The sequence below is a fragment of the Macrobrachium nipponense genome, chromosome 26 (genome assembly GCF_015104395.2).
Source record: "Macrobrachium nipponense isolate FS-2020 chromosome 26, ASM1510439v2, whole genome shotgun sequence".
Taxonomy (NCBI): Eukaryota; Metazoa; Arthropoda; class Malacostraca; order Decapoda; family Palaemonidae; genus Macrobrachium; species Macrobrachium nipponense.
In genome coordinates, this window is record NC_087215.1 from 35,664,432 (window position 1) to 35,677,495 (window position 13,064).

At 36.8% G+C, this 13,064-nt stretch overlaps 1 protein-coding gene across 2 annotated transcripts in view; it reads left to right on the forward strand.

Moving 5' to 3' along the window:
• LOC135200187 (cell adhesion molecule DSCAM-like) overlaps positions 1-13,064 on the forward strand; it is a 361,028-nt gene that overhangs the window by 190,976 nt on the left and 156,988 nt on the right. The window contains exon 3 of one of the 2 annotated variants that reach the window (XM_064228563.1): positions 9,781-9,910. In XM_064228563.1, the coding sequence (XP_064084633.1) occupies positions 9,781-9,910 (130 nt within the window). Of the gene's footprint in view, positions 1-9,780; positions 9,911-12,296; positions 12,405-13,064 lie in introns of those variants that run through there. The other variant, XM_064228564.1, reaches the window with a different exon arrangement.

Consider the following 13,064-nt stretch of genomic DNA (forward strand, 5'->3'; position numbering starts at 1 on the left):
GTCAAAAGAAAGCAAATGGGGGAGAATGACAATTATCTGTACTGCGCAGTCAGAGACACAGAATTATTCATTGCATCACCAACTCGCCACTATCCTGCTGTCACATCATAAATCATTAATTTCGTTTCAGTGGCTCAGCCCAGCTGTCCACTAAAGAGAAAATGCTCACCACGGGAAACAACGGAAGTGTGAAGCATCAAGGACGAAAATTAGCAGTTTTTTCATGGCTAATCAAAATTAAGGTCGCTTTGGGCTCCCTTCCGCCACAAACACCTTGAAGGAGGTTGAATAATGCTACGTATATAACATGGCATGATCTCGGACTCCTCATGATTACAGTAATGGAACGGCTTTCTGAAGAACCCGTCAGTATCTCTGCCTATGTGCATTTTTGCTGTGGTCAAAGTTAAAAAAGTAAAGAATTAGTTTTTCACACCACGTTTTAAGAGTTACATATGTGTAGCCCTGAAAACAATTGATGATGAAACAGATGTAATCAGGAATACAGGCAAGACTGAAAAGATCCAGATTCTGTATTAGAAAATACATTAAGAGCGACAAAAAAGAATCGTTATGATAACAACAAAGAAATTTTCAAAACAAAAATCCTGCTTCTCCTACCATTTTTTAATAATTTCAAAGATATTCCCCATCTACATATAAAATTTGGCCTTAATGTACCAATTAATAACAATAAGAAACATTGGAAACAAGCTCTTACAAAGAACTCTCCTGAGAGCAAATGGGAAATTTCATGTATGACCCTCCTGTGACAATTTTATATTGACCAAACAGGAAAATTAGGATAAAAGAGACCAGAGCAGCATAGAAATGTATAAGATATGCACAGGTAAACAGAAGAATTTCGTACAAGTTAATGGAAACAATCATACAATTGATTGAACAGGGAAAAAAAGAATAGTTTTTTCAATAATATACTAAAGAAACAATATGGAGTCCATGTACGTATAAACTCGATCCATTAATTTCATAACAAATATGTAAATGTATGGATTTTAAGAAAGGTGGTTGATACGGGACGAGAGCAAGACCACGTGCCTAGAGAAATGAGTTATTCAGTTTATTCTCCGAGATTAAAGGGTGTAGATGTGAGTCTTACGTTTGCTCTAATGCTTCTTAATGGTGAGATAGAGATTTCTGTGAGTACACTGATCTCAAATGCTAAAGAGTTCACTACCCCTCCCCTCTTTCTCCACCAGTCAGGCGTGAATCCTTGGTTTACGACCGTCGTATCTTCGTTTGTGCCACCCTCTACTATATGCGTTGTAAATTTAAACCACTGTGTAGTAATACTCTGAAAATTTCTTAGATATATATAAAAAGAAACGGGTCGGATTATAACCAATGTTCCATTTACCTTCTGGACACTTGCATATATAAATTATGTCGATGTGACTATATTATGTAATAATACATACACATATACATACATACACACACACACACATATATATATATATATATATATATATATTTATGTATATAGTCTAGTATATGTATGTATGTGTGTGTGTGTGTGTGCGTTGAGTCTATTGTCACTTTTTGCCAGGTACATGTATGCTTGTTACTACAAAGCCTTCAGATCCTAGTGCAAGAAAGATGAAGGAATTATAATGTCCTGTAGCGGGATGCCGGGAACTTGACCTCAGTCGTGATTATGGTAATCCGGGTTCTTTTTCTGCTACCAGGACATCATAATTTCTTTTTATTTCTTGCACTCGGATCTCAAGGCTTTGTAATGACAAGAGTATCCAAAAAAGCGTGAAGAATTCGAGAAGTTAATTAAGAGGGTATTGTGGCTATTACAATTACATATATATATGTATGTATATATATATATATATATATATATATATATATATATATATATATATATATATTATACACACACACACATTTATATATATATATATAATATATATATATATATATATATATATATATAGATATATAATACTGATATAGTGCGTGCGACTGCGGGGAAGGCATTGGTCACACTCACCAGATCTCCATCAATAGTGGCCACACGGAAATATATCTAGACTAAAAAGCAAAATAAGGCTGATCACCAATTTATCAGAATGAACATACGGCTAAGATAGAAGTTATCTGAATTAGACAGACATTTAGGAGATACGTAATTAAACTCAAATCAGTTCTTATCTGGTAATAGTAAGTTAAGTTTGAGCTGGAAAGCTGCCCTTAATGTTAATGTTTGGATCCTGGCCCGAATGGACAGTAGTTTCATTCATTCCCAAAACTCTGATCAAAGGTTATTGGTGGAAAACTCATACAAATAAAAAAAAAAAAAAAAAAACCTCGAAAAGTTGAGAATTCATCGCTCGTGCCGACGCTTTTGCTGTTACCTTTGAAATGAATATTGATATTTGCTCTTTGCTTATTTATAAACCTACTGCGGGAGATATGGAACTGAAACGTTCTGTTGATGATTAGGTTCATCACATCTCGTTTTACTGGAGAAAAGACTTTCTCTTCAAATACAGAGGAAATATGTCAATATGTTGTGTACATGACTATGTCTGTCACGTAATTATACATATCGTTATAATTACAAGAACAGGACATTCATGGAAAAACCAATTGATGTTGTATTTATTCAGTAGACCTCGCATCAAAAACAGACTAAAGTACGATGAAGGAAAAGGTTATGGATTTCGAATCCTTCATTTGCATGTTTTTTCGCCCTTTGGTATTTCCCACTCCAATATTCCAAGGAATATCAGCCACGAAATGCGAATCCTTCCCCGAGGTTCCAAATGTCACGGTCAGGGATTTCACCTGCTGGTGGTCGTCGAGGCAAATATTGCCACCGTGTATCAGCGGTTTGTGACCCAAAGGAGATTCCCAAATGTTCCCCCACATTAAAGAACTCGCAGTTCCGGGAAATTCCTGTTGCAGTCGAAAATTCGGCCCTGGTCAACAACTATTTATGATTTGGTGTCGCAACATAGATCATACAGATAGAATATTTTGTTTTTTATTTGTTTCTGATCAAAGTTTCAAACGTCAAGAAACAATCGTTATAGGCGAAACGTCAATGGCTTTGTTTAGAAGTCTGCATAAACCAACACGAAACTGCAAGGCGACACATACATAGTACACATAATTATATAGTACTATAGTAGATTCACATCAATCGTGCATTTGATGTCTAGGCCAGTCCCTTACGACGCTCCTGATTGGCTGTTGTTAAGCCAATCACAGGGCTGGAAACTCTCAGTCTCTCGAGGAGAGTTTCACATAGGAAGGGTGTATGTTCCACCTCTCCTAAAAGACGTATACCTCAGGAGAGGTGGAACATAGATCCTAGCCATGAGAACTCTCGAGAGAGACTGAGAGTGTCCAGCCCTTTGATTGGCTTATCAGCAGCCAATCAGGAGCGTCGTAAGGGACTGGCCTAGACATCACATGCACGGTTGATGTGAATCTACTATAATACATTCACACACACACATACGTATGCGCGCGGGTATGTGTGTATTAATTGAGTCTATGTGATAATAATAGGTAATTTTTAATCGTAATATCTCAAAGAATCAAACTGTCACGCGTTTTTGCACACACATGCATAGTATATATATATATATATATATATATATATATATATATATATTATATAATATATATATATATATATATATATATATATATATATATATATATATATATATATATATATATATAAATATATATATATATATATAATATATATAAATATATATATATATATATATATATATATATATATATATATATATATATATATATAATAGTTTGCTATGATTAGATGCGAGACATCTTTATTCTTTCGACCATAAATACACAAATTACCATTGACAAGAACTTCACTTTGCCATGGAAATAACCTACGACCAAGAGGAATGACATAGGACAAGCTCTCCTAATCTAACCCGGTTTTCGACCTTTGTGTACTCCTCGGGTAATGTGAAGGTTGCGCAAAAAAGTTTTACCTTTTCGGTTCTTAGAAAGCATTTTTTGTTGAATCTATTTACTACATGCTCTCTAATTCACTACATTCGACCAACAGCCAGGTATACGTAATTCGCTACTTAGGTCCAGGGAGCAATATGTGTTATAATAGATTCGTGCACAAGTCAAAATATCTGTCAAGAATCTTGCCAGATGTTGGCGGGGGGTTGGGGGCGCGGGCGGTGAGGATGTTCTTCCCAGTGTCGCCAGGGAATGAATTTCGCAAAGTTTGGTACATAAGACGATGCATGACTAAAGTAGATTCCGTATTCTTTCTTAAGCCACAAATGAAAATAAGAGGAAACAGGCCATACTAATCCTTTCTTCGCACTTACTCCACCCTCTCAAAGCAAATAACAACAGAAGCTTATTACACATGTATTATAGAGCGGTTGTTAGCACTCACCAGGAGGATGTGGGAAGGGAAAGAGCAAGGAACAGAGGCTTATTTAGAGAGTGCTAGATATGCGACCTTGTGGTACTTTTCGTCTCGCTCTTCATCGTGATTACTGGGTTAATGGGAAACCTTCCATTGCTAATCTGCCTATCTAGAATTCAATTGATCTTGTGGAAAAATGTAACAGCCTCCCTATTCATCTGAATACCCGATCATTGAGTTTTCAGGCGTGCTCATATTTTACGAACGTCCTAATGGATGAGATCAATTTTCTTACCGATAAACAAAAAAATCACAATTCCATTTGGAGCTGGAGAAATTGCATGTTAATAATTATGAGTTCACAATCATTTAGTGGTGAATTTAGCTGACACATTTATAATCAATATTATAAAACATACTATATACAAAGTTGTATGATAGTTACTGTGTTCCATTCCCGTTGACGGTCATTTAATTCGCTTTTTACACAAGCTAACTGAAAAGGTTCTATTTATAAAACTCACTCTCAAAGCTCAAAACAGAAATCTACCATAGCCAGATGTATTATGCAAGAGTTCAAGTTTAAGTGCAGTATATTGAGAAAACCTACAAATGAACGTCCATATGCGCATCATAACTCGGGTCAGTGTTCATATTATGAAAATCATTTTCTCATCAGGATAAATATGACCTTGAGAATTTTTTCGGCCAGAATATTTGGTGAAAATAAGGAATAGGCAAAATGAGAGAGAGAGAGAGAGAGAGAGAGAGAGAGAGAGAGAGAGTAATAAAACTCCTCAAGAGATGCCCTGACCAAAAGTTTAAAATCAGCAAAGAAGGACTTGTCTTGCATCCACGAAAGAACTAAAACACAACCAAAAAATATTGCGTCGTCCAAACCCCTCTTGTTTTGTGAATATTTCCAGAATCCTCCAGGATTCTTTTTAAATGTTTTATTCACAAGAAAAATAGCCGCACTGAAAACTCTTCGTGTGATACAGCCGTAAATTGCAAAGGACTGTATGAAGACTGTGTGAACAACCCTTCTCATCAAAGACAATGGTCCGCTAATAGTTGTGTGTGATCTTAGATCACTTTATGACCTCTATGACATGAACAAGGCGTTAGAAGTTGATGTCAAAATGAAAAGTATTACTCATTCGCAGCCTTTACCGTAGAAGGCATAAGTTAGAGTGTTGCACGAACCAATATATATATATATATATATATATATATATATATATATATATATAATATATATATATATATATACTATATATATATATATATATATATATATATATATATATATATGTGTGTGTGTGTGTAAAGAAACCGTATATGTACACTGCTTGGTTATAACAGAAAAAAAAAACGTATTTCTTCATTATTACATGATTATGACCTGGGAAACAAGTTCCTAAAGAGGGTTAGAGGGTAAATTTACCTATATTTTTTACCTTTAATGCGAAGGAACCACAAAATAGTGGGTGTTACATGATTTCCACATTGGAACGGTAATTGTTATTTGCATGCGCTGCTAAGGTTTGGGATTTTTTTACCTTGATTTTCTCATTGTTACGTCGCAAAAGAATCTATCCAAAAATGTTGAACATCTAATTATTTTTACGGAATTTATCTTTGCAATATTGCTTGCAGAAGGAAACAATGATCATTATTAACATGCACGCATATATGTAGTAAGTGTTTGTGTATATGTACACACACACATATATATATGAAATAATCTGAATTCACGAATTTGCCTAAAACGATCTGCTAACAATACAACATTTCATCAACACTGACATTACAATGTAAACACAAGGCAAAATGCAGCAAGCTGGCTAAAGGCTGTCCTGCTCTTAATGTTAACTCGGTGTCTTACTCGTCCCAATTTCGGATAAAGATTTTGTCACATAATTTCTATATCTTTATTGAATTTGAAAGGATATGGCCTAAGAAAATATTCCTTTATCAAAACTAAGAACGATTTTATTATTTTGGTTCCGTTTGTTTGTGTTCTGTATTTCAGTTTGACATTTTTATTCTTGTTTATGTGTGTTTTAGCAGGATTTTACGAATAGTTATATATGGATTTTTGAGAAATTTGAACTAAAGTTGGACCTCGAGTCTGGCAACAAGTAACTAGTATATTCTGGTAGTACAGAAACATAATTTCTTTCGAAGGTGAACATTTTTAGGGGATGATTGCTCGGCCTTACATCAAAGTCTTACATAACTGTAGCCCTTGCCGTCGGAAATCTTTAATTAATGATTCGACATTCATATATTCGTAAGGTTTTTGACTTTTGTGGAAGAATTCTCCCTCGCAGTGATTATTGTTGGCTGCATTTATTTTAACGATAATAATTTTGGGGGGCAATTCTGTGTGTTAGTTCATAGGTGAAATAAAAGCAAATTGTCTGTTATACTTCATATCTTCACAATTGCTCATTTTCACATTCACATTTCAATTGCCATTAAAACCTGCTCAATAGTTTAAGGTCTGTAGCATCGTCGAATTGAACTACATCATACGATCTGGTTCATTGTAATAAGTAATAGAAATAAAATTACAAAATAGTTATTTCTATTTGCAGGCATTTTAAAATCGTATCCCTAAACTGACGTTACTTGGCGATTGCTAACCTTTTGTTTAGTTTTATTAAGTTTATTAATTTTCAAACCAAAAATTAAGAATTAATTCATTGTCACATATAGCACCGAGGACATTTACGTCTGTGAACACGCCAGTCCATGTATGACAGACTAGACCTAGTTCAGGAGAGGAACAGCTCACCTGTGAAGCGTTTATAATTGGTGGAAGATACGAATCAGAACGCAGTTACGATAGCATATTCCTGGGTGCGCGCATGAGCCCTGTATTGACCCTGAGCGACTCTGGACACTGGGTATATAGAGGCACGGATATGTTTATTTCTTTCAATATCTATACTCTGTTTTTTTTTCCATCTGTCCACCCGCCTGTGGAGTTTTCGCATGGTAACACTGCGCCCCGGGCTTTAGATAGTTACGCTTTGTGTAAGTTTTAGGCAAATAAAAGGATATCTGGGTGTACATTTGCAACTGAAAAGTGTTTTAATAAATTACTGTATGCGAATTACACCGTTAATATTCGAAATAGGATATTATTTAAAGCCCGGGACGCAGTGCTACCATGCGCAAACACCACAGGCGGATGGACAGATGGAAAAAAACAGAGTATAGTAGTTGTGGCTATTATTCCAACTATCTACGCGAGGACTACGGTTAACAGGAAGTTAAAGCAATATGTTTTTCTACTTTGTTCTTCCTGCTGATTTGTAACCTATCTTAACGTGACGATTAGAGCGTAGGTTTGTTTGTAAATGAACGCAGATATACATCTGTCCCAAGCCACGTGCTATTTCTGTCGTGTCTGTTGGCTGGTAAGAATCCAGACGTACACATCAGGTCTCACAGTCTCTTCAATACCTTAATTAACACGGTGACAGCATATGTACATTCTGGCAAAGGTTGTATAGAGACAAAGCCGGTTTAGGTAACCTAAACAACCTGACTAACCCAACGGTTTTATGGTGAACACCTAGAATATTTTATTTTCCATTGTATGGCAACAAATAATGTGTTAATTTACCTATCACTTCATCGGCTATATACCAAAGATGGGCAAAATTGTAAACTAACACTTGCATAATAATTTGTTTCCTAGTAATTTATGGAATTCATGTATCACTAAAGTCACCAGACTCTAAGTAATCTTAAGCCAAAACTTATCGGCATGTATATGCTGTTGCAACATGAAACAAAAAGAATTTAGCGATGTACCTTGAAAAAAACATATCATAAGCAGTACTAACGTAGGCAAGCATAATAACGTTATAAGACCTTGGTATCGTGGAACGCCAATATAAATCTATGTAAGTGTCCCACAGGAGTCGTTTCCACTCTAATAATTTCCGTCTTATGATCGATGACTTTTAGGCACCTTTTCCTCACCCATTTCCATTGAGATTATTAAGTTTTTAAAAACCCATTCTCTGCTCTTACGATGTTAGACGTTTGGGAAATCTAAGAGAATATTTTACCATATTTCTTTTTGCTTTATCCTCTTTTTAGCTAAAAAAAAAAAAAAAAAAAAAAAAAAAAAAACTAAGTGTAAAACTAGTGGTACATATCTTATTTATGTTATTTGACATACAAATAATCCGACTTCGATGGAAGTGTTACACTTGAAACCTTCCAATAACTTTACATCCCCTCCCCCACCCCAACGCAATAAAGAAACAAAAGCATAAATGAAATGACAACATGGCAAGTAATGTCCGAGTTAGTGTCAGTAGATCCAAATGGAACAACTGACTAGACTCCTAGCCCTCAAACGCCAGGGGTAGTTAAACTTCGGGAAGACCCTTCAGCCTCTTCAAATTCCAGGTCTCTTCTTTGAGAAACTGAAGATCTTTCTATACTCAGCATACAAGTCCAAGATCCTAATTAACCATAATGACTGATGAAAATGAAGCAAAGTAAATCACCAATTCCCTATATGTTTATGTCGAGTCTACTCATTTCCATCAGGCCATATACAGACTAATATACAAAAGGGTATCCACGCCCTCACCTCAGGTACTCTAGCCCTTGCCCACATTCATATATTCGTAGGGACTTGGACATTTGTGGAATTATTCTGTCTCTCAGTGCTTTTTGATGGTTGTATTTATTTTAACGATATATTTTTTTTCTTTTTACAATTCTGCTTGTTAGTTCATATGTGAAATAAAAGCAAATTGTCTGTTATACTGAATCTCTGCCCAATCGCTTAAGATCTTGTCGCATCGTCGAATGGAATTACATCATACAGAGTTCGTGTAATAAGTAATCGAATAAATAACAAAATAATCATTTCTATTTCCAGGAATTTTAAAGTCGTAACCATAATTAACATAACTTGGCGATTACTAACCTTTTGTTTAGCTTTATTAAGTTTATTAATTTTTAGACCAAAATTAAGAATTAATTCATTGATCACATATCATTGCACCGTCATTTACGTCTGTTAACACGCCAGTCCATGTATGACAGACTAGACCTAGATCAGGAGAGGGACAGCTTACTTGTGAAGCGTTGATAATTGGTGGAAGATACGAATCAGAACACATCAACGATAGTATATTCCTGGATGCGCTTATAAGCCCTGTATACTAAACCTACATATTTACTGTTCAAAATGATGTAGCATATAGTAAAAAGAATAGTTTCACATACCGACGACAATAGAAAACCTTCCGGTTTCATTTTGCAACACATGGAACGCTCTCTCAGTTTCTGCTCATTTTTCTGATAATCTTTCCTCTTTTGCATCGCAGGTCCGCTTGTGTCGGTGACAGTGGCTCGAGGGGACACGGCCAGGCTCCCGTGCAGACATCCAAGACACCCAGAGGACACAGTCAGCCTCGTCTTGTGGTATCTCAACCATACGTCAAGACCATTCCTGAGGTAATCAAAAAGAGGAACGCAGACCACTAAAAAAGACAGACTGCCACGCAGACAGAGAGACAAAGGGAGTCAGATGGGGATGTATACAAGACAAGGACAGACGCCGAAAAGCTTATTAACTTTGGTGACCAAACCTTATGCAGAGATATAAGTTATGAAAAAGACCAGAATCGTGCTAAATGATGTGAGGACAATGCGAATGTGATAATTTGCTATTATATTGTTTAATAACAGAATTTATTCTTGGTCTCTTTAAAACAATCACCCACTCACTCAAGCCCACATACAAACAATGTATATATATATATATATTATATATATATATATCACACACATATATATATATATATATATATTATATATATATATATATATATATATATATATATATATAGTGTGCGTGTGTGTGTGCGTTTAAAGATGAAATTGGAAGTCGACAGTTGGAATAATAACAGCAAAACGCAACAAAAGACCAAAATCATATAATATTACCTTCATGTAAATACATTTTCATGTTTTCTCCGGTCATATTTTAATGCATCATTATTTCGATTCGGTAATTTGTCGGGCTAACTTTGAGGGTAGTTAAATATAGTTTGCTAGATGAATCTTGCAGAACGCAGGAAATAAGAGAGAGAGAGAGAGAGAGAGAGAGAGAGAGAGAGAGAGAGAGAGAGAGAGGCACCATGCAATAAACAATAAGTAACTACTTGACCCTAGTTAGTTAACTTTGACTTCCATACCCTGGCTTTCTACCTAACCTTTACTAGACGTGATCTGTGAACCCAAACCCCATAAACAATGAAGACCGGTGTTAGTACTGAAATACGCGAGAGGTTGGCCATTAACTGAACTACTGTTCATCTGCCTACATCTCACTTTCATGGAGACTCACGTTGCATGACAGTTACTGACGTGATCATTTTTTTTCTTATGCTTCTGGACATAGCGTTTTGCATGGGGAATAAAATGAACAAATTTATAGAAATAAGTGCCGTAAGACAGACGAGAGAAAAAATATATAAGGTAAAACAGCAGCTTACTTGCCCGGGCCCATACGAAGGTAACTTGCTACGTGCAGAACACCGTGGAATAAAGCTGTTTATTTTTCAATATATGTAGAATGGACATATTTTCGAGTAATTATGTCATAACTATGCCTTGATGATAAAAAAACAGGATGCTCTTTCCTGCTGCACCGGAAGGTTGCTCCAGCTAGGGGGGGGGGGGGGTCCTTTTTCAGGAAATTGCCCGTTTCGTGGCTAATATACTCTGTTTTTTTCCATCTGTCCATCCGCCTGTGGTGTTTTTGTATGGTAACACTGCGTCCCGGGCTTTAGACAGTTACATTCAGCTTACATTCAACGATTATAATGAAATCCTATTTCGAATATTAACCGTGTAATTCGCATACAGTAAATTATTAAAACACTTTTCAGTTGCAAATGTACACCCAGATATTCTTTTATTTACCTAAAACTTACAAATAGCGTAACTATCTAAAGCCCGGGACGCAGTGTTACCATACAAAAACACCGCAGGCGGATGGACCGATGAAAAAAACAGTTTTTTTTTTTTTATAGTACTTGCCACGCATTCGATAGTTTCTTACATTTTGCCTTTGACAGCGGGCGGGTGCTGTTCCTGGCCACCGACCTTTTTCGTGGCCAAGGTGCATGCATGAGTAGTTTTAAATTAACGAATGATGTTCAATTTCAAGCCAATCCAGCCGGTCATAAGACTCGAATAATTACACGATGTGAAGGCACGCAAGGTCGCCAAACTGGTTTGGCATTCGCAATTTTGAATCGTAAGTCGTGGCCGTGAACGTAATCGCCGATGGCAGTTTGGTTTGCTCCCAGTGATGAATCGTGGATTTACGTACCCTACGTGCCGGAATGTTGTCCAGCTGCGCAAAAATAAAACAGATACCGCTGTGACAAAATTACTAGTGACCTGCGACTGCAACATGCTTGGATTCTATGACTTACCCACGACGAAGTTACCGAACTTAAATCACACCGTTAATGATGGTACAGTTTTAGCAGGGAAGTGTGCTATCTTTATCACCAAAAGTTACCAGTATTCTGACCGGTGGCCAATAAAACACTACTGGTTAGATCTAGGGTACTTATCCGCAGCGGCCTAAACTATGGCAGTTGCGGTGTTTTCTATGCAGTTTACATACTGAACAAGAATTTTAAGTAATATTTATTCGGACGATTGCAATTAACCAACCAGGGGCCAGTACTAAACACGGTGAAATACATTGGGACGCTCCGATCCCTAGTGGATGTCGTATCCGCGGTTACGTTCCTTGCCGTCCGTGCCGACTGCTTCTGTAGAAAAGTACTATGTAGCCATCCACTTCATCTATGATACAATTATCGGGTAGGCTACAGGTTTCACGTGTTTTTGGGTGCATTTGCAAGGCTGCCGTTCCCATCTCCTATTTTCCTTGATGATGTCCATAGTAATCTCACCAGCCATCTAGGTTAGTTCTTTTATGCACAATACATATTAGTTTAAGGTTCGGCTAAGGGGAATTGAAACGGGTTCGAATAGTAAAGTGTAAAATTCGACTTAATTGCATTTTGAACTTCAAAATATATTTTTTAGTATGTTGTAATGTGTTCCTTGAGCATTTCAGACGTTCGTTTCATTAACAAATGACTTCACGGTAGATCTAGTGGTACCTATCCGGCGGCGGCCCAGAGTATGGCAGTTGCAGTTTTTCTATGCAGTTTTACCTCCTGAGCAAGAATTTGAAGTATATTTATTCGGACGAACTCTAATTTACCTTTGAACTCTATCCTACGGTAAACGGGGATTCCCATTGGGAACGGAGGGGTTTTGGGTGGGGACAAAAACCCCAACTCTATCCTACGGTAAGGGGGACCCCCAGTGGGAACCGGGGTTTTGGGTGGGGAGCACCACTTGGGGGGAGTATTTTGCCGTGTTATTGTGGTATTTCCCCACATTTATCACTTTTACACGAAATACAGGCGGAAATAAGAAATAACAAAAACTAGCTATAGTGGAGCCGTTCACATCCATATTTGTCTACTACACTACTACCACAACAATGATCCTACTACGCATGCGCTAATGCTACTGCGCATGCGCTAACTGTAAGGGAGCTTTTGGCCTAAAC